At 37.1% G+C, this 23,502-nt stretch overlaps 1 protein-coding gene across 10 annotated transcripts in view; it reads right to left on the reverse strand.

The window, feature by feature from the left end:
* LOC121675414 (activating transcription factor 7 interacting protein) overlaps nucleotides 1-23,502 on the reverse strand; it is an 88,564-nt gene that overhangs the window by 12,631 nt on the left and 52,431 nt on the right. For 7 of the 10 annotated variants that reach the window (XM_042050878.1, XM_042050874.1, XM_042050880.1 and 4 more), the window contains 4 exons: nucleotides 22,988-23,076; nucleotides 21,044-21,682; nucleotides 19,497-19,564; nucleotides 4,820-18,045 (listed from right to left, as the gene is read on the reverse strand). In XM_042050878.1, the coding sequence (XP_041906812.1) occupies nucleotides 16,600-18,045; nucleotides 19,497-19,564; nucleotides 21,044-21,682; nucleotides 22,988-23,076 (2,242 nt within the window). In that variant the 3' untranslated portion in view covers nucleotides 4,820-16,599. Of the gene's footprint in view, nucleotides 1-3,366; nucleotides 3,446-4,819; nucleotides 18,046-19,496; nucleotides 19,565-21,043; nucleotides 21,683-22,987; nucleotides 23,077-23,502 lie in introns of those variants that run through there. The other 3 variants (XM_042050883.1, XM_042050882.1, XM_042050881.1) reach the window with 2 other exon arrangements.

Here is a 23,502-nt window from a genome sequence, read left to right on the forward strand (position 1 = left end):
GGAGTTCTGAACAGTGTACTAGTTCATAACTGGTATAGCTGGATTATAGAACAGCAAACATGCCACAGGCATGTTCAAGAATAAGAAAAAAATTATCCAGTGAACTACAGATTTGTTAACCAGATAAAACACCTTATAAAATAGAAAACTGATTATGTATTTCATAATTTTTCCTACAAAATAATTAAAAAGCAGAACACAGCTGTTGTTAAGAGTACATTTATGTATGTATCTTAGACTACAGACCCACTTTAGACTGAATCTATTAATTGTTTTAATATTCATACAAAATAACAATACAGCGTGCAACACAAGTATTTTATAAAAAAGACAGCAAGGTCCAAAGTGCAAGTATTGCAAGATATTTGCAGACAGAAAGTATCTAGATTACTCTTAACATGGTTTCTCAAAAATTACACAATTTTCATTAATTCTTGCACACATCAGAAGATGTTATTATATATTAGTAGATATTAGGATTTAAATAAGCAGAATTAGGTTTACTTTTTATGTGGGTGACAATGCTTTAAAGAAAATGATCAGGATCTAAGTGTTCCCAAGAACACTATGTAAGTGTTGCTCTTCTATTTGAATTAGTGTTGAACTAGTATTCTTGCAGGAAACACCGTAATGCTGAAGGTATTTTCTATCCTGAGGTTGTGTAAATCTAGAATAAAATAAAACTTGCTCCACATTTGCTGTAAACAGAGTGCAGTGGAAAAAATATTTGGCCACAGGTATATAGATGCTTATGATTATGCAAAAGCTGTTACAAGTGTACTCTTCCTCTGTTTAACCTTGAAGTTCTTATCAGAACGTATTCCTGAGAAACTTGCTCAAAAATCCTAATGCTGTGTTCTCACTGCATGGTGAAATTCAAGCTTTTATAAGGGTTTTGGTTCCTATGTTTCTACAGCTTATGTAAAAAAACCACTGACTTCTCACACAAATTCTAAAGATGAACTCATCTGCATTGGCTTCAGGCTATCAGCTTCTGCTTTGCAGTGAAGAGACACACAGGAGCTAACCTAGTATGGAAGTACCCCACTAACCTTCCTCCTAATGGAAAGACAATTTTCTAACACCTGACAACTAAGGGGGAAGAATCTCACAATATCCCACTAGAGAAATTTTTAAGACACTGGCTCAAGCCCCAACAAAGAAATTGGGGAAGAATTAAGCTGTAATGAGGCTACAACTCTGTAGCACTTCTACCTAGAGAAGCAGTCTTACAGTTGTATGTGCAACTGTGGTGTTTATCTTCTATGGCAATTGTGAGGTGAACATCTACTTAATGCAATTAGGAAGGAAAAAAACTGTGGAAAATGTTACTTTGAGAAACTTTTAAATAGAAAATGATTAGCTGAAGTACATCACAGTACTGTGACATGCTACTTTAAAACATACCACAAATCCATTTTGATCTATCTGCTGGGTGTCTTTTACAGAGTATTAAACAGGACTGGGGAGCTTAACCTTACCTGGCAGCCTTACACAGTCCCAAAGCAACCACCTCTTTTATCTTTTTGAGAACTAACCCTCAGAAGAGATGACAGTGATAAAGACTTGATTGTGTCAGCTATTCTGCCACTCAGCTCATCAATTCAAAATCCTGGCTGAAAAGGACCTCTACTGGCTGTGTAGTCCGATTTCTTGTTGAAGTTGGACTGTCAATAACAGCTTATTCAAATGATTTGTGGTTTTGCCCTGCTGAATCTCAGAAACATTCAAGAGGGGAGTTTCTACCATCCCTCTGTGCAGCACTATGGTGACTTCTTTCCTCCTGAAGCTGAACTTGAACTTCCTGAACTTGTAGTTCATGGCCACTGCCCCTTAATGTATCATCTGGCACTGCAGAGAAGAGCTGTGCTCTGTCATTTTCGTAAGTACCCTCCAAGTAGCTGTAAGGCTGCTTAGTACCTCATCTCTTGCTTTGCTCTTAGCCAAACATGCCCTGGTCTGTTATCTCTTCTCACAGGTTGTGCCCTCCAGGCCCTCACCATCCTGACACCATGAGTGAGGCCCTCTCCAGTGCTACCACAATTCTTCTGAGTTTGAAGAAGATGGAGCCAAAACTAGACACCGTATTTCAGCTGCGGTTCCACCAGTGCCAGCCTGGGGGAATACTTAAATTGAAATGAGAACACGCTGTTGGCTCATACTCAATTCACTGTGCACCACGTATCCTCTACTGATAAGAGAACCAGACAGCTATCTGAATTGCATCATGCTTTCCTAATACTTGTATACCTCACACTCCCCTTTTGGTGATAACATCACATGGAACTATTCAAGGCCAGGCTGGATGGGGCTTTGAGCAACATGGTCTAGTGGGAGGTGTCCCTGCCCACGGCAGGGGGGGGTTGGAAGGAGATCATCTTAAAGATCCTTTCCAACCCAAACCATTCTGTAACTCTACAATTTCTTCCTCACTGGAAGAAATGCTACCACATGCCAATACGATTTTCTACATTTGTGTAGTACAAATACAAAGCAAGTCAAGCTATTAAGAATGTTTGTGTAGAACTTGAATGCACTAGCTAGAGAAATAACTATCACAGTTGTCCAGAGGAATCAAACTTCTTGGTGGGTGGATTTTAGAATGCAGCACAGGGACATGCATTTTGAGACCAGACAGACAGAAAAGTTTATCTCCAGTAGTAGAAATATGTTTCTTTCCAACGAAAATGGCAGCACAATACATGGTTTTAAGTAGAGACTCATTACTTCTCTGAAGTACTTCATTCTTCATTAATCCAATGCTGACTATAATTAGATTGGCCTACATTTACACAAGACTTACATAAAAAGAAATGTGTTTTTTTACAAGATGAAGTGCATCCAAACTGCCAAAGTATATAAGAGCATGACTATATTTACTCTGCTCTTGGCATACAGTCCTAAAGCAAACAACAGTTTGCATTTGGTCTGTAAACTCTTGCACACAAAGTGTTAGTTAAACAAAAGATTAGAAGCTGTAATACTCTAATGCCTAAGTATCAGCTGTAGAATTAAAAGGGCTTTAATTATAATCAGTAAACAGAAAAAATAAATACATCTAGAAGAGCTTTCTAAAATATCAAGAACTCAAACATCTCAAACTACTCCCCAAGTCTGAGGTATTTTAACATAGATACCGATAATACTTAAATTAAAGGAACAGTAAAAATCTTAAAAGACTGTAAGCAAAAGTCCTTTTATTTAACATCTAAGAGAATTTTTAAACAAGAGTCCTATTTAACTGAAACACCAAGGAAAAAAATACACTAAGCAGAAAGAGAAGTTTATTCCTTTCTGTCATTCACGGGATGAAATAACACTTGCAGCTCAATTATCCCTGCAGCTAGCAAAGTATTTTTCACGTACCTTGAGAAGCGCTGTCATCCTCTTCATCCAGTGTAAGGTCAATGACACCTCCTGATTCACTTCCTGTGAACTTCCCGCTCTGAAAGACAAAACTCCTTCGTTTTGCAAAAGCAAATCCAGGGAGCACAGGTGGAAAAGGGACACATATTAAACATTCAGGAGAGGTCTCAGATACTTATTAGAAAGGAACTGATGAAATGAGAGCAAGAGAAGGTAATTTCAGACGAATATCCCAGGATTTGAAAAATGGGCGATAACCAAACGACTGTATTGCAGTAACAAGTATTAAACTATTTTCAGCTTTGGAAGGAGTAAAAACCCTGATGAATAGTAGCATATTGCTGTTTTACAGCTCAATGCATAACAATTTGCTGTTATAAAGTATATTTCAACTATGACTCCTAACATTTTAATCCAGTTGTAATCTGCGCTCTCCTCTGTAGTGGTGTAACTTTCTGACAGAGCAGTCATGAGGACAATATATTTACTTATTTTGAGACAGCTTGGCCTGTGTACTTAAAAAGACACTGACTTCACATTAAGAAAAAGGGAAAGCTTTTGTAAGCATACAAGCTGGAACTTCTATGCTTACAAAACATATCAAAAGCCATCAGAAAACTCCAATTGTATCCAGTAATTTCATTACTGTATTCTCACCCATTATGACAAATTTTAGCATTCTATTATTCTACATACAAATCTATTTTTAACCATCCCTTTAGAGAGCATAAAGGGATCTTCTAAGCTATTGCAGAGGTTAAATGTTTTAACAAAAAGCCCTAGGAGACCACCAAACAACATTTATCTTCTAGATCAACTGCTGTCCCTTGGCTGGTCAGACTGTGGGGATTATCAGCATTTTCCCTTAGGTGATGAAAATAATATGGGGGAGGTCTTACATATTTCTGTGGTTTTAAATATACTTTCTAGAAAAAAATCGTGATTATATCAGTTTCTACTTCCTTAAACTTGCTACAAAATTTAGTTGTGGTATCTTCCTTCTTGTTGTTTTGTGGAAGAGATTATCACTTATTGTTGGACTGAACTGCTACTGATTTATGAATTAGAGTCAACAAGTTTCCTTAACACAAAGAGTTACAAAAACACTGTAATTATCAAAAATCTCTGAGCAATTAACATGGAAAAAAGCGTAAGTTATCAGACCCACATAGTCTGTACTAATGCTGACTTGGTCCCTAAGAATATTAGAGATTTTTCTGTGCAGTCAGATGGTGACAGATGCACAAAGCCTAAGCACTGAGATTATCTGCTCTGTGACCTTTCATTTGGGCAAAACGAAGCCTTTAAGGAAGTCTGAAAGGCAATTCTTACACAGGCAAGGCTCTGAGGAGAAGCAAAAAGAGGTATTGTACGATTAGTAAATGCAAGCAGAAGCTGCCTGAATTATCACTCACTGAATCTGGAGTGCCTGGCATGACAGTTCTCTTTACTATGCATTATTACAACCTGGCTTCTTTTTGCCTTAAGTTCTGATGCTGCCACTGATGAAATGCTGCTAATAAAATACAATACAAGATTTGAGTAAGAAATATCTAACTACTTGTGTTCACAGGTGATAGAACAGAGCTCTACAGGGACTCATCTTTCCTATACACAGAAAAACGTATTTCAGAATTACTAACCATGGAATTCTTCTGTTGAGTGATTGCTATTTAAAATACTTTCTAGCTACAGGTTTCTTAGTATGATGAGCTGATTTAACCACTTGAAGCTTAAGAAAAAGGCACATTAAAATAATCAATGATAAACTGATTAGCATAAAGTCAAGAGGCATTTCATTCCAACTTGATGATCTTCCCAGCCAACAATGTGTATTTTGAACCACGGCTCTCTCTGCCAGGAGAAAGCAGATTGAAAAATGGAAAGGGAGATCTATAAGGAACTGGAGAAAGAAAAAAAAAACTAACACCAAGCTACTGATTTCTTATCACTAAAAAAGAGATTAGTCAGAAGTAATTTCCTTTCAATTCTTCCTCTGCAAGGGAATCAAAATCCTTAGAAAAATACTCTGTATGACAGCTAACTGTTTTGAAGCCCTACTTGACTGTGCCACTTGAGAAAGTTCTCTGAATTTCCATGTCAGCAAGTGTCATGGCACGCATTTCTTTATTTTGGTGTGTCTGGAAGGCCAAATCTTGAGTTAGTTAAACAGGCAACTATTAAATCAGCTCAGCCAACAAGGTCTCATACATGTAATCCTCAGGAAGAAAGACCTCTTAGCCGACCACACTATTCAAGGCTTTTTACTAAATTAGCCTGGATAGCAACCTCCTCAACAGGAGCTATCCAGAAGTAGTTAGGCTCTTCCTGCAGCCCATCCTAGGAGCTACAGATCTGCAGGGAAGCCTTTAAGCAGAGCTCTGTGGTACACCCCCAGTCCTGGTTCTGGGACACACATTCCAGCTACTCCAAGCAGATGCTGTACTCAATATGCAGCACACCATGAAGTCCTGTATCCCTAGCCTCCCCAACTAGATAGATTCCCCTACTTCGCCAACTGTGCATTTCCCTCAAATGAAATTCAGGGGTACAGGAAAATCTTAAGGAAATTTGAAAAAACAAAAAAGCTGAACATTGTGTTTCCTACCTAGGGGAGCATGGTATAGGCAGGGTATCCCCACACAAAACAGACTGCTCATTATGCCTGTCATAACAGTCAGGATTTTGACTACTTGCAGCATCCACCTACACTCAAAAGGAGGAGAAGTATCCATTTCTGTATTTTGTAGTGTTGGCACACACAGTTTTCAGATACTTGCAGATATCTCAAATTCAGGAATGAAAAGGAAATTCAGAAAGAACTGGCAATCAGGTGTTAGAAGATTGGTCCACACTACTTTCCCATGGTAAAATTAAGCATCTCCATGATCTAAGAGAGCAACTTTATCACCTTATCCCAGATGTTTTTGCTGTACTGATACCACAAGAATGGTTAAGACCTACAAATTTAACCACACGGCATCATCTCTCTGAAATGCAAGTAATAAAGTGTTTTCAGAAAACCCTGTGCTGAACCAAACAAGAAAACAAAACCACCCCTTTTTAGTATCGTGACTATTTTACCCAGAAATTCTCTCAGGGAAATTTTTCTAGTACAAGGACTTGTGAAAACTCTAGTTTACAACAGCACTACGTTTGAGGAAAGACTACAGAGAAACAACTGCTCTTTTCTTCCTTAAAAAGGAGGGAATCGGATTCTTTGGAGAAGACTGCCATGTTGCACATTAGAAATGGAGATTCAGATGTGCTGCTCTGAGCAAAATTAGAACCCAGCTTCAGAACACTTGCAGCCCTGATGAAGTAAAGGGGGAGCCTGGCATTGGACTTTCGGTCATGTACGAACAACACTTCCATTTGTGTCAAAAACAGAAACAAGAGAACAAGGTCTTTCAGCTCCTAGGATTAGATTTCAGCAAGCATTTGGGTAGACACTGGTAAAGCAGAAAAGTGTAGTCAAAGCATTCTGGTCTGCTATCACTTTTTAGCTATCTCCAAACACAGGAAGCCAACAACATGAAACTGCTTCAGCTTATCTCTGCAGAAGAACAAGATGATGCCATCTTAACACCTTTCTATCAGTACAGCCACATTAGTAAAATATTTAAAACCATTAACAAGACCCCTAAACATATGCCTGATGTTTTAGTTCACATATTGCCTAGCAAGTCTTAGTAACAAAGGATTTACACACCTTAGAATACAAATAAGCTGAAACAGAAACAAAACAATCACAGCAATATAAAGTGATCTGTATATATTTAAAATGTCACACTTACAAATAACAAACACAAAACCAAACCCAACAAAAGCACACAAAATCACAACCCCTTAAGCCAACCTGTCATCATTTGTCATAACCAGAGCACCTGTCTCCATACCAAACAGAAGCTGCACTTAAAACTGATTGTTTACAACAGCATCTGGGCAATTTCAAGTAATCTAGCAGAAAAAGGTTTACATTGAGATTTAAAAGAAATGTAAGCTACCAAACCCCCTTTTCCATCCCTTTACAGCTCATGTATCTTAATGTATGTGCCTTTAAATTCCAAGTAAGTAGAAATCCTCCAAAATACTGTCATTCATATTGCCATTTAGGATCTGTTTTATCCATAGCAGGTGAGTAAAGTTTGTATAGCCTGGAAGTAGCAACATCATGGGCTGAACCATCCAGTTAACCACAATTGTGTCTGAGTTGCCTTAGTTTAAATATCTCTCTCTTTTTACATGGCAGTGTAAAAATCTTAACATAAAACAATGGAATGAGAAAAGTGAATTAAAAATTGAATTAAAAATTCAGCCTAACAAATCCCACTTTAAAATGCCAGTTTTAAATATATATGTGAAAAAATCTTTACCAAAAAAGTGAGAAAAATACAAGACTTCATCTTTTCTTGACTTCCCAGTTTTAATATAACCACATCTTTAGTCTTCAGCTGGTAGGTGAACTTCAATTTGCAATTAAGATGTTTTGCATAAAAGCAGTATGTCCTGTAACTGAATACTTCATACTGAAGTCTAACACAGACCAGCCCAACACAAGGAGCACAACTTGCAGGAAAAAGGCAAAACACAAGGCTAAGTGGGGGGTGAGGACACAAGGTATAACTAAGAGCAGAAACAAAGATGAAACAAAGAAGCAGGAGGAGGAAAAAACATAGCAAGGGAAAAGAAAATAACAAGCCATGCAGCATCTGAGCATGCACCACCACAAGTATGGAAGGATGAGTTAAGTGTACTGCAAAGTTACTTCGCTGTTCTCAGTGTTGTGCATTTTTCCTGAAACAGCCCACCAAGGAGAAGGCCCTTCACACTTACAATCTGTTTTGAAAAGTGTGCTCTTTTAAGAAAATCTTGTCAAATTGCAGCCCCTCTGCCCCAGCTGCTTTAGTCTGCAAAGTCATGTCCACACCTACTGCAATTACCAACATGAAATGATCTGTTTGTGTGTAAGATGCCCCAGGCAAGCAGCTCACTTGGCAAGTGTGAAGGAAAAGTATTTTAATGGCAAGCACAGAACTTGTGAAAGCAGCAACTGAAAGACCCTAGAAGAGAGGGCAAAACTGAAAGCATAAACACTTATCTCTTTCAAGTATCTGAGTGTAACCTGCCAAGTCCTGAAATAAACGTCATAACCTCTTCTAAATTCCTCTTCATCAGTTACATGGAAACTGCTTTATAGTGCATATGGAAGTTAAAACAATGGAAAGTATGCATAAAATGAATGCAACTATTCAAGTTTGTGCATTTTTTACCGCTTCACATTAGAAATTGGTATTTCTAAGTGTCTACTAACTGCAAAACTTTTGCTTAAAACTAACATTTTCAGATTTCTTGACCATGAAAACTACTAGAAACAAGACTTTGTATTAACTAATTATATAAAATTGCTATTCATATTTCAGTTATTACACTTCAGGGTTTTCTACAAAGAATCAGTAAAAATTACCTATGCTCACAATTTCATGCATTTTCCACTGCATACATAGTATCTGCTTTCTTCCAATCCCAGCCACTAAAGTCTTTTTAAGCATTGAAGAAAGTACTGAGAAACAGATGGACTGACATATAAGATATACGTATGGGGATAATTGCTAGGAAAAAGCAGCAATAATACAGTTTTCCTTGATAAAGAAAATAATTGCACATTGACTTTCTAAAACCGGTGTCATATGGATATTACAGAAATTTAAACAGTAAGTATAATAGAAAAGGGGTTCTTAGAGGTAATAAAAATCATGGAACGTGTCAAAAATGGATAAATACAGGGTCACCTGAACCTGAAGTCACAATTAAGATTTGCAATAAAACCAATGTAAATGTTTTATAATTAAGAACTTTTTTCCTTCTTTTGGAAGACTGTCATAATATCCCCTATGCCATTGACTGTAGTATCAAATAATTAATCTACACACTAGCAAACAGTATATTAATGAGGGGGAATCAGAAGGGCATCAGCCTCGCAATAAAATGAAGGGCTGGTTCTGGTGTTCAAGTGATTCTGAAGCAGTTTCCTCATCTGCCTCTACGAAAGTGTGGACACTCAGACAGGCTACTACCACTACACTGTTTTTCCACTCGCAGAGACTGCTTCGCACTGTTGTAAAATACTGGAGTGGGAGAAAGAATATCACCTTAGCTTTGCTAGCCAGCAACTTTTTCAGATCATTACTGCTACAAATTAGGTTGATTTGTCATTTGCAATTTTGAAAAGAAAGAAAAAGCTTTTTTACAGACACTTATCTCCACAATTTTTTCTACTCCAATACCACAAGGAAAACAAATGTAAGGAAGGAGACAATTTAAGGGCGAAAGCACATATGGTAGACATGATATTGAGAAAAGAAGTTATCTCCCACCGTAACTGCAACTGTGAAATTTAACAGAGAAAAAGTTAAAACACCACAGCACATATACACCAATGGCAAACTACTGTAAAAAACTGGGAAAGAAACCTCTAAAGCTCAAACTGAACAGCTCAACAACATGCACATGTATTGTACCACATGAAAAACCAAAAGCTGCAAGTTGGTATTTTTGAAGAAAGTTCTGAATATTCACTTCTCTATTCACATATGATAGATACGATTTTAAAAGTTTTGGTATTATATAACGCCACAGTTCAGTTCATCACAGAGAGATAACAAGGTTATTGATTGTAATGCCACCTGCTTTTCATAAAGCAACATTTCAGTATGTAAAAGTGAAAAATTAAGGGGAAAAAATGCAACAATGAAAAAATAAATTGCAAAATAAAAAACGTATTTCAGGGTAGTAAATAAAATTTCTGAAGACTATGTGTGGCACACTGACACAGTGGAGACAATTTTATTAAGTTTCTACTAGAAAAAAAGACCAAACTAGAAGAAAATCTGGAAGTTGTAAACCAGACAATTCATGAAGCATCATACCACCACAATAACACATGATGCACCAAGGCGTTATATAATAGCAAAATCAATCTTAAATTATGGGGGGTGATGTTAAAAATATGTCTCGGGAATGGGATGTGCATAGAGAGGGTGGTAAAACTGTGTTTGTATGCGTAATTATAAAGTCAATATTTCATTTTTAGTCATCCATATACAAAACTACAGATTGCAAGCACAGTTTAAGCAATTGTGAAAATTATTTTTTTTATACATTTCTGAGCATATTACAGTCACAGACTACTTCAGGGTCAGATTTATCACTCCTCAACCGTTGTTTTTTCCAATGCAATAACTCCCACAAAACTGAAATAATTATTCCAGCCTTGCAAAGATGTCATGAGAATCTACTCAACCACGTACCAAATATATTTGTCGTCTCTTATCAAGGTAAAAAGGAAAACGATAACGCAATAAAGGAAGCAGTTTACCATGATCAAAGTTTACACAAAATTTCACAGTGCTGCAATACATGTTTTGATAGTGTGTGGTTGCATATTTGCATAATACTAAAAAACTCTTTTAACAGACATTTTATGTGTTGCATTCACAAGATTGCTACATTCCCCTTACCCTTAACTGGTACTGTGCAACACTTCCTACAGAACAAGAACAATGTAAGCACGGAAAAAGTGAATAACCAGTTATAGTAACCCCTAAGTGTTATATACCCTCTCACTTCTTTGGTGCAAAGAGCAGATGATGGTCTGGCTACCCCTATTAACAAGAACACAAATAAGAGATTGGTTGCCAGCATAGCTGGTTTTAGATGCTAGTAATCCTAGTCCCAATTAGAAGTTACAAAGAAACACTTCACACAATGCTAGAAGTATTTTTCTGCATCTGTGATTCTCTTTTTCCTTTATCAGCCAGTTAAAAGGGTATATAATAAACACAAACATACGTGCACACACACACACATCTCTTTACTGGTTCTTACTCTTTGAAGGCGAAACATGTACCTTATTTCCCCAAAACTCACTGACAGTTTCCCAACAGTATCATGTAGGATGGCTGTCTTGGATGGTGGAAGACCATCTTATTGAAAAGTAAATATATTTATAATACTTTGCAGATTAGTTTACCACAGCTTTTTAAAGCTCCATGCCTGGAGTAATGGCATAATCAATTAGATTGTTTTAATATCTCCTCCAAAATTCTTGGCCCCAAATGACAAATTTGGGCCTACAATACACAAGTATATTTACCCATTTAAAGCTGCTCTCAGTAGCTGGGGGTGGTTTAAGTAACGCAGGTAAGTCACAGGGAAAGACAAATCACTTTAAAAGCCACACAATAAGGGATTCACTTTAACTGTGTTTCTTAGAACAGCCATCCAATTCAGCTACCTGATGCCCTGCTAACAACTTTATAATTCAGATTTCTAATTAGTGTTGGGCAAAGGTTCTATCTAACAGACGAGAGCTAGTGGCATTTTAAACAGCGTGAACATAACCCCAAGGTCATAGACAAAAGCCAAGCAGCCCATTTTACATATATAACTATATATGTTTATTTTCAGTGACAAAACCATGAAATTCAAGGAAACATATTCATCAATAATGCTTCAACAACATAGAATTAATAGCTGCTTATAAATTGTAAGCTGACATATCCATTTTGCTCACATTATTTCCCAAGACACACTCACAAAGTTTGTTACACATTGCAGAGTAAAGAGATAGGAGTTATAAATGTATTTTATTAATGTTGTACCAGATGAATTTCCAATAGTCAGCAAAATAAATTAAACTGTAGTTCAACCAAACAAATCAAGGTATGTCAGAAGCAATGGGAAATGGATAGGACGCTGGTGGACTTTTATTTAATAAACTAATAGTAGCTGTAAAGTGAAATGCACAGATGAAATTTAGACAGAAAAAGATATTTACTCCTTAAGAGGATAAGATGCACATGAAGCAGGGAACAAGAAACAAAAGACTATTCACCTGACCTGGTGTTTTGATAAATATAATGCAAACATTCTTGACCATTGACTTATGCCAGACATTTTGAACACATCAAACCCTGTTCAGATTTGTTCCCTGTTACTTTATGTTACAGTATAATAAAACTGCTTTCATAGATTCTCTCAGTATACCATAGCTATATTTATATATTATATATATTATATATAACTCCTGTATCTATAACTGGGATACATACTAAAATACTTTAAAACCATTGTAAAGATTTGCTACATAATTAAAAATGCCTTTGCCTCTGTAACAGTAATATTTACCCCAATACATTAAAAGTGCTTGTCATGTCTTCAAATGCAACTCAAGGACCCGAGGCACTGGAACGGCCATTGGTAAAATGACTGGGACCAAGTAACAACCCTTAAATTTCTGTGTATGCAGAAAAAAGCTGAAGATGAAAGACTAACAGAAGTAGTAAGATGCCCCCTCCCACATCCCTGCAGCCACTCCTTTTGGAGCAAGAAGCAGAGAGAAAGGCTGAAAAACAAGAAACAGTCATACAGCAAAATCGCATGTCCAAACTGCATACTGAAAACTTTGACTATGCTGACCTAAACAGCAACTACTGAGAAGCTGTACAGTTCAGGATAACCAGAGGTATTAGACTAAAACCACAACAAACCCAAGAACAAATTCAATTTCAAAGCATCCTTCCAATGCCTTCAGGTATTTGACACTATGTACAGTGGAGCTCTTCACATGGTACAGAGAAGGTGCATATAGCAAAGAAAATTTAACATACTTTAAGATACCATGCTAAGTTCATAAAAACAAAAAGTAGTTAGAGTTGCCCTTAAAGTAACAGCTGAGATTTCCAAACTTAACAGGAAAACACCGAGAAAACAAGTTCTAGATTCACAACACTAGTACAAAAGCTGAATTATGAAAATGAGATGTAAAACTAAATTTATGGAAGTATTATGTAAGGAACCAGTCATTCTCTACTGTTTTCAGGGTCACCTCCATCAAAAGAAATGGAATTTAATCAATAACATAGCGGCCAGTATTAATTTAGTTGACATAGACTAAGTGCTGTTTTTTGTTTGTGTTGGGTTTTTTGTTTTGGTTTGGGTTTTTTCTGGTGAGGGACTATTGGCTGGTTGGTTGGTTTTGCTTTTTACGGATTTTTTTGCAACTGAAATGAAACAGTCTTATTTTAGGACAAGATCTAATTAGAAAATTCAAGAGTCACAGATGATAAACTTCTATCAAAGAATATATGTTAAATTCAGATTCTTAAAGTGAATTTTCAATGATGATTGACAATTTTGCATTAAATTTGCAGCCAAAGTCTAAATCTAAGTTTAAACCAACTATTCTTAACCTGTTGGTTCACCAACCAGGTTCGCTTATAGCAGAAAAATAATGGGAAAAAACCCAAGAAACTCTGTTATTCTGCTGTTTGAGGTTCTCTGCTGATACTGCAACTGAGGAGTACAATTCATGTCCATTTTGATAGAATTCATTATGTTCACACAGCATAACTTGTACTGCCATGAACAGCACTGACTAGAAACTTTACCCCTTGCTCCCCACATTACTGTACTCACAGCCAAAACTGAGTATACAAAAGCTGCAAAATATGCATTTGGTTTACTTCAGTTTTTTCTAGACATAAAATACATGTAGGAAAGATTCATTTAACACTTTAGGTGGGAGGGGAAACAGGAGAAAGATTTTTCAGTTCTGGAAGGTTAGAAAGATGTTCTACTAACTAGAATTAATCCAAATTTTACCAGAAAGCTTAGTAAACAATGATCCCGGGTCTTGTGAAGCAACAATACTTCCAGCCCAAACGAGGAATACTTTCTAATTTAAAAAAACTTCTCCCATACAAAACCTACTTACTATACTACAGTATAGTAGTTATACTGCAGGCAGTAGTTCTGAAGAATCAGGTTCAAAGTGAAGGTAGTAAGAGGACGCCGTATAGTTGGTGCCAACAGAATCCAGAAATACCCAATTATAAGCCAACAGAACGGAAGTCAAGTTAGAAGCCAAATGATAATCAAAAAGAATTAGAGACATGCCAAAACTGGCCAAGAGAGTCCCTCTTCCTGTTTTAATCACCAACTAGATTTATGTTGAAGAAGGAAGCCACCAGCAATTTGCTGTTGCACTAAGTCACCCAGATGCAGTTAGAACCAGAGCAGGGCGTGTGGTCAGTATGATCACGGTATGCAGCAAGAGGGAACACAGAATCATCTCCTGGCAACCTACTTTTCTTGTTTCTGGAGGATAAATGTTCAATGCCAGTATGCTGGAAGAAGCAACTACCTAAGACAAAGATGGAAACATTTTTTGGGGGGCAATAGTAATACATACCCATCCTGGTGAAAGTTTGGATTAAATTTAGTTTTGCTGACTTACGAATTCTATGAATCCCAAAAATTTGGAAATCTGTGTTACCCTAAAATATCCTAGAATAAGTTAGTGCACAGTTCTTCTATAATTTGAGAACTGTTTGCCCTTTGTTTTTCTACTTTTTCTTCTAGCTGTTAGAAAGGATCACTTTCTCTACCATCTCTAATTGATTTACTTTAGGCTTGACAAAATGATCCATGCTTTCTTTCCTCTAGTCATTGATATCATAAATTAATGCTCTTACTAAGGAAGTAGGACTGTGCAGAAGTAATTTTTATATTAACAATTACATCAGATCAACTATCTCAATCATAGGTAAATTTAAGATCACTACAGAACTTTTAAAACCTTTCAAACGTGTTCCATTAAAAAATGGAGCACTGTGTTGGTCTTACACTTTGGAAAATTGATGCAGTAAGTATGAATAACCTACACAAAGCCGCAAAGGTAAATCTTATAAGCAAAGATGAAAACTCCAACATTTCAGGCATCAAGTCCTCTGTACAGACTATAGCAGTGTCTACATAGAGTATACACTATAACAGAGTGATAAATCTCATTCAGTATTTGAAAGCCTATCCCTGCAAGGAAGTTCTCCACAGAATTAAGAGTTTATCATGGTCAATTTGTCATTTCTGCTGGGATTTTTCTCTATTTTGTCCATTGTTGAGCAAAACCAACACTTCAAGTGAAATCCTTTGTGTGATAAGCCATGAATATGTAGTGCATGTGTGCACACATTTGAAAAGGACAAAGCAATGTCTGTTTCACTCAGTTAATATAATGGAAAACAGTTGTAAATGCTACACTGTTTCTTCTTCCAAAGTGGGCCTACCATAATTTGTGATTCTATAACCAGTATTCTATTTTTATTTACAGGACGATCTCTTGTCAGAATCTATGATGAAAATTATTATTCACATCCACTATCCTGAGAATTCCTAACATGTAAAAATCTATGGAAAAGATAACGACAGGATCAGTTTACTAATCTGAAGAAGATAAAATCAAAAATATTATTTGGACAGCATTCAGTGGGGCAGAACAGGATGTACTTATATTACACTGACAAAGACTAGAGCGCAAAGATGATGTGAAATGCAGTGAAGGGATTGGTGAGAGGAAATACAAAAAAGCCTCTCACAAGTTAGGCACAGAGACAACACTCAAACTCTAATTACCTGGCATTTAAGCAAGAAATTGTTTTCAGCTCTTTTGAGAATGTTTTCCCCATTTCATGCACAACCAGAGAGATCCCAATTTTAATACCACACATATTAATAATGCCTTTGGAGAACAGAATGACTGGAATCCTAAGCCAAAAATATTAAATAGGAAAAGACCTGCATTGCAAATCTGCAGCTCACAGAGAAAATCAATTTAGAAGAATGTTTTAAAAAAAATAAAGGCACAGTCCTCTGGTAGGTCTGATAATTTGAACAGAGAGTGACAGTGGTTAAGCAAATCCAGGTGTTTTCACACGTATGTATATATTTGTAGTGCATCTGTGTCTATTTTCATTCAACTTCTACTTTCTTGGTGCTCTTCAGTAATCAAGTATTTGATTTTTAAGATGCTACATTAGTGCCAGCAGGCACAAAATGGTATGATAAATAACACTCTTCACAAAACAGAAAAGCCACACTCTTAGTGAAGAAAGCATATCTTCAGCTAAGTGGAAATCAGTATCTCCCTTTAATGTTTTTTAAATGGCTCTGCTCAGCCACTTGAAAGAGTCCCAGCTGCCACAAAAAGTCATACAAACTCCAAGCCCTGCTCTGTTTAAGTTTCTGCTCCATAGCTCATATCTTGAGTGCAAACAGGATACTTCTTGCTGAACTAGACCATAAGAAATTTCCTTAGTAGACCAAGTAAAAAACCAAATCTGATAATTTTTCCATTTTAGCAATTCATCTGAAATCGACTCTATTACAGAAGCATCAAGTCATTGGTTCTTGCTTTATCACACGCTTTATAAAGACAGGTTTGTTACAACAGCCTTGAAGGGGACCGGCAGTTAGATTCCCACCAGTCATGCTCTTGGGGAGAAACACCTTGGAAGAACTGTGGTTCAACAGGATGGGGCTTCTGCAATTCAGAGCTGGGTGTCCCTCAGGGACTAAAGCCACAGAGTTAGTGCCAGGTGGCACCACAGATTTTGCAGGGAATAAAATTTTGTTTTGTTCTAGAACAACATGTTTCACAGAAGAGGTGGATGCGCCAGATACTGATTCTTTTATCACTTCATTTGGGATCTTGCTATATCGATAACTGGGGGCATTATTTCCCATTATATCTGACCAGGCCCTGTAGTGAACCTCTGCAGATCCCCAGTAGTGTCTAATAGCAGACTCAGAGCGATGGCCTGTCACTGTCATTATTTCTCTAGGCCCCAGTCCTGCTTCACACAGTAGCTGGATGGTGGTAGTTCGGAGAGAATGATTGGTGTACCGCTGAGAGAGCCTGGCTGCCACACTTATCCTGGGCATCATGGTGCCCAGGTAGTTCACACCCATCGGTTCTCTTTTGTACCAGACAGGCTGTTCTTGCATTTGCTCTGACGTTAGCTTTAGAGGGTGCAGGTAAAAGGCAGGGGGCTCTGGAGGCAACTTGGACAAATAAAGTTCCAAGGAAAAAACAGGACAGTTTGGGTCCCCAGGCATATCATACATTTTACCCATTTTATGAGGATCTTCGCCATTTTTTCCTTTACCAGGATACCTAAACATAGCATATCGACGCCCATTCTTGTCCTTCTCAACAACAAATGCATCTGGAGCCAGATCTCTTAGAATCTCCCTCCCTCGCTTGGCAAAATGCAACTGCAAATCAAACCACACCTTGTTGACGAGTGCCAGTGGACTGTGCAAACCCAGCACACCAGATTGCTTAATCTTACGCAAGTCCTCGGCAGCTATAGGAGGATGGTGGTGAGTCTCATCCTTCCCCTGCATGCGCAGCATCTTCAGCACGCTCACAAACACCATGTTTGCACTCGCAAACTCTTTGTCCTTCATTAAGCAAATCTGACGATTATAAGGTGGCATTTTGAGATGCCGGTTTAAGCCAGCACGCATTGACTTGTAGCTTGCCACGCTGTAGGTATTTCCATCGTGATTTCTTATAGTGTAATAAAACTCTCTTAAGATATCATTGAGTTCACTTACTGGAACCAATTCAAAGCTAGGATCCTTGCCATTTTTGGCCAGCCACTGTTTTAACAGGTTAGCTGCCCAGCCAGTCTGCTTGTGGGTGTTTTTGATGCTCTTAGCATCCTCTTCCTCTTCCTCCAATCCAAAGAGAACATCCTCAGGGAAGTTAAAATTCGTCTGTGCTGCTTCTACTGCTTCTTTATTTTCTGATGAAGTCTCTTCCTGTTTCAACTGCTTTTTGAAACAATTGATCAAAGTTGTACCATCAAACATGCCACAGGTATACGGCACACAGCGAACTACTTTTTGATCTGAGAGCTGCGAAGTGTGGAGTAATATACAATATTTTGGATTTTACGTAAGAAAAAGCAGGTGGCATTAACTGGATTTTTCAAATGAATGGCAAGTCAATTCCATACCTCACTAGCCAATTAAAATGCATCAGGTCCTTCTTTTCTAACCATGACATTACACATGCTTTAACTGATTTCACGGAAAGCAAACCTGGAACATACACTACACAACAGAAGACTGAAAACCAGAAAACAACCTATGCCTTTTATTTCCCTCCTCCTAGTTCACCTTCCACTGCTAAATACCACTATCATACACAATCTGTCTTTCCAAATTTTTTCCAGGTTTCAGACTCTAACTGAAGAAAAATTCCAGAATATGCATCTTATACTGAAAAATAAATCTTAAAACTGTACTACTGTCATCCATTATGGCACTGGATTTCCTACATATTAAGTACTGACAAGAGTTTTAATAGCTATAATCCACAGGTATCTTTGAAAAATGAGGTTCCAAACAACTTTTCTTTTTGAAATGCCTTAATAGAAAGGTAAGAGTGAGGCACAGTTTATACTCTAAAATACTGGCTACCTTTGCCAGACTACTTTCAACAGGTGAAAACCAGAATATTGTCCAGTATATTTCTTCTTGCTTTGAAATACAGTTTAGATTAACTGTACCTTGAGACACTAACGAATTTGGAAATGTTGGCTGGAAGAAATTAATTTTATTCCCCTTAATAAAATGACTTCTGGTTAAGAGCAATAGTTAAGTATGAGGTGCTTTGTGAAACATCTGTAAACAGAAAGAAAATTATTTATGAAGAATTTTAAATAGCTTAATTTCAGACTTGAAATTTCAAAGCAAGTTCAACAAATTTTAGACAAGGAATCCAGAAGTACTGCAAGTTATCCTTTATTATGAAGTAGCTATTCCTGAAGAAGGTTTCTTTTCCTTTTTTTTTTTCCCTCCCATGATATATGACAACCAAACATTAGAATTCCAATTTTAAGTTCTGAATTAGTATGGAAATGAGAGCACTGCAATAATTTATAAAATATTTGTAACTTTAAGTTCAAGCCATTCAGACAAAGACTGGGGAGTCTTTTCTTTGTATGCTTGCTCTGTTGTATCAGACAAGTTTTAGTCTGCTCCTGATTTACCAACTCGTCTACCTACAAAAACCCCATCAGAAAACTTCTGAAAAAATTATCAGAAGCTCATGCTCCAAATAAGAGTGAATCAGAAGAAGAAAAATATAAACTGAGAGAAACTAGAAAGGATGACACAAAAGAAACTAAAATTGTTTCATTATAAGCAATAAAGGTAAAGAACTTTTCTCCTGTGGATTGTAACTTTAGAATTTTATATAGAAACAATCAACAGCCTACCTGTGTTGTTCCCTCAGCAGGTCGCTTGTTTGCCGAAGTATCTGTTGGTGGCCTGCTTGTCTGGTTTTCTGAGGGGTCAAGAAATTGTTCATTTGCAGTATCTGATCAGTACTAATTATTGCTACCCACTAGACAAATTTGAAGGCAATATTCAAAATTATTTGATACTAAACATTCAGTATGTATGCAAAATAATAACATATTTTACATTTAGCCCCAATTTTCAATTACAAGTATTCACGTCTGATTAATGTGCTCCCTTCCTTCTAAGTTTGACAGTGTATTAAAAGTGTTTTATGAACAATTTCCTTGCCTGAGGACAAAGTATAACTCCAACCTCTCCTCCCTCTGTATGCAAAAATATAAGCTGTTAAACTGAAAATTAATAAAATTAGTAAATATTTTTGTACAAAAAAAACCTGACTGAAAAATGGATGGTTAAACAGACTGCAAAATACATAACTGAGACAGGGAGACTGACTACCTTTATTAGCTCAGCCAAACATTAAACTAGCAATTTAAGAAGAAGTTGCTTTAATATTTGATGTAAATATATAAATCCAAATTCTGTTCTCATTCCTTTTCATTTTAACCAGAGCTTATTCGCAACAGTGTTGGCCCAAATCAGTGTTTTAATTCTGGTGGGAAAACTACTGGGGTATAAAGTTAGTCTATGGGAACTGCATAAAATGAGACATTCTTTGGACACATAGGTCCTCCCATTTGTCACTGTCTCTCATCAGTCACAACCCTTTTTATGATGTCTTAAATCACTTCCATTTACTTTAGAGCTAAGAATCAATACAAAACATAAATGTCTAACTCTAGGGAGCACATATTTCAGCACAGGTAATGTAGATACAGGAAAATGAAATGAAACTACTTCTGATGTCAAGCTCTGCTTGAGTTCCTTCTAACATTATATTGTGCCAATGAGGAACTTGCTGTAACTCCAACTCACTTACAAATCTTGAAGACCTCTTAGAAAAAAAAATTCAAGGTATGTAAAATCAAAAGTGCAGAGAACCATCAGGGCATGGCCATTGAAAAGAAGTATTTTAAAATAATTAATCTAAATATTGTTATTCGAACATTTATTGTATTTAGAGACTTTATTTAAATACTGTAAGTGTAGTCCTTTGGAACTAGTGTTCAGTTGTTTTTTTCTCCTGTTCTGTTTATTTTTAAGTGTTGTGAAAATTAAGTTACTATTATACTTTCAGTATGCCTTTGCTTAGAAAGGCAGTTCATATTATTCTGAGAGGCTGTATTAAAAATAAATACCAAGTTCTTAATGGTAGAATAGGCGTTTCTGACTTCATGCTAGGAATTATATAAATCAAATTCCAAATACAACAAAGCTTACAACATCTGAAACAGATCTGTCATAGAGATGATTTTGATCTTGAAAATTTCAGCAGAAACGTAACCTAGAAGAACCATCTCTGTAAAACACATTAACAAACAATTTTCCACAGAGTGCCGTTTTGTGTTTCCCTCTGACCACTATCTTCCTTTCCCAGTGTCAACATTCAAGCATAACTTACCAATCTTGGGTGCTGCAACAGTGGGTGGTTCAGTAGGAGCTGTACTACTAAATGCAGAGAGGGGAAGCTTCATCTGTAGGGGCGCTCGACTGGCGGTTGCATTATAAAGTCCTGGAGTACCCACTGTGGGCAAAGAAGTCCTTGTGGTCTGGGCAACAGGATGTGTAGTAGGAACAGCCTGTACTGCCAACGTTGTGCCTATTGACCCAGCACTGACTGTAGAGTTCCTCTGAATACCAGGACTGGGCACATGTGGGATGTTATTTGGTTTAGTCGTGTTAGTTGATGCCAAAGACACTGTAGTTTTGGTAAGGCTACCAACTGTAGACGAGTTTTGTACAGATATAAATTCAACGTTGCCTGACTGCTGGTTAGAGACCAAAGTCCCTGTGTGGCCTTGCAGGAGCTGAGTCTGGGATGACACTGCAACAGGTACATGCAGGATTACGGGCAAAGACTGCAATGAGACAGCCACTGACTGAGTGCTGCCAGTGGGCACTTGGTTAGTGCCTACAACCGTAGCCGTGTTAGCTGTGGGAAGCACTGTTGTTGTCAAAGAGCTGGTGGAGGACACTGGAGTCTGAAGCTTAGGATGTCCACTGACAACTGCTGGAGAAGCAGCAAGACTGGAAGCAGGCACTACACACAAAAAAATAAATAAAAAAATTAAGCACTTGAATCAAGTGGGAAGTTTCACTGCAACACAAGTGGAAGCAATTTATGATGAGGGCAGTGAGTCACTAGAACTGGTTGTCCAGAGAGGCTGTGAATGCCCCATCATTTTAAGTGTCAAAGTCAGGATGGACAGGGCTTTGAGCAACATAATCTTGTGAAAGAGATCCTGGCCCATGGCAGTAGGGTTGGAATAGATGATCTTTAGAGGTCCCTTCCAACCCAAATCATTCTATGATTCCACGAAAAAGGTGGTGTATAATTACTTTTTTTTTTTGCAAATAAATGCTATAGATAGAATTTTTCTGTTGAACACTGATATTCAATGGCCTGGTTAAAGATACAGTCAATACTGCATTTCTGTTTATAAGAAATACCAGAAAAAAAGATATATAAAGAATTATGACACAGGCTTGAAGAAAGCCCCAGGATTTAACTGTTGAAAACACAAAATACAGCATTTTAAACACCCATTACACAAATGGCAGAGCAACTGGTGCTTCACAAAACACAAGAAAAGAAGAACTATGCCAGTTATGACTAACTTGCCTTGTTTAGGTAGGACCTTGTATCCAGAGGGTTCTACCAAAACCAAATATTAATGTGTCAGAGAACATATTCACTTTTATGCAACAAAATTTCAGGATTAATTCTAGAGATCAGGAGCAAAATACACTACTGAAAGCCACTACATGCAAATTATGAGATAATCCTGTGGGAAAGATCCAGCATTCAATATTAAACAAACTATTTTTACAACCAAGGACAGTGAGACTATAATGAATATAATTAATGGTGAGTTTGAATCTATATTCCTTATAAAATTTTAATCTAGAAATTCCATTTTTCAACATGACTCCTTTAAGAAACAGGGTTTATAATTGCTCTTTAGTTTCCCACTCAATTTCTGCAGTCATTAGGTAGAAGGAAGGATATCGTCAGCATTCTATTATGATCAAGTATAATAGGGGGCCCGAGCCATGTGTTTCAGTTCTTGGCAGCCAGTTTTCCTGCCATACTCAGTATGCAGTCTCCTGAAGCATCTAATTTACCACAAGTTCTGCTTGGCCAAATCAACACATTTTTTCCCATACCTGGTAAGCACACTACACAAATACAAACTGGGAATGTGCCAGAGAGCTAAAAATAATGATTTTTCATGTCAGAAAAGAGGAATAAAATCGGTTTTGCTCTGTTTAGTTAGTTACTTCTTCACTGGAAAGTAATAAAACTCTTAAGAAATGTGTTCATAGTCCATAGGGAGTTTCTTACCTGGATTCACAGGGGCTTGAAAAGTTGCTGGTGTGCTCTCTCCTACATTCCTCTTTGACTCCAGCATTTGCCTCACTGTGCCAGCATTTCTAAGGAATGAAGTTTCAGTTGGCATTTCTCTCGATAAGCCAAAAAAGGTCAATTTATGAACAGTACAATGGTGAAAAAATCCCTAATTTTACAGCTGTTCTTTTCTTTGAGATTTTCTTTTCTAAACCCATTTTTTGCTTCTCAGGAAATTAGCTTTGGGTATTCCCCCACTAAAGAAAAGCACGGAATTATTTATGAATTTTCAAGTGCTTGCACCAAGTTTGCCTTGCACCATGAGAATTTTCATGGTCTTGAAATTAAACTTCCACTTTTATCCATAATTTTTTAAACACTGAAACTGATGCTAAACGACCTCTAAATTTACCCAAGCATGGATTCGATTCTGTCAATTTATGACTTCTGTGAAAGCAAATGAAATTTTATGAGTGAAGAGCAATGAAGGAAAAGGAAGAACACTTTAATTT

This window comes from Corvus kubaryi, unplaced genomic scaffold, assembly GCF_017639235.1.
Source record: "Corvus kubaryi isolate FWS band 111438036 unplaced genomic scaffold, C.kubaryi_AGA036_p1.0 74, whole genome shotgun sequence".
Taxonomy (NCBI): domain Eukaryota; kingdom Metazoa; phylum Chordata; class Aves; order Passeriformes; family Corvidae; genus Corvus; species Corvus kubaryi.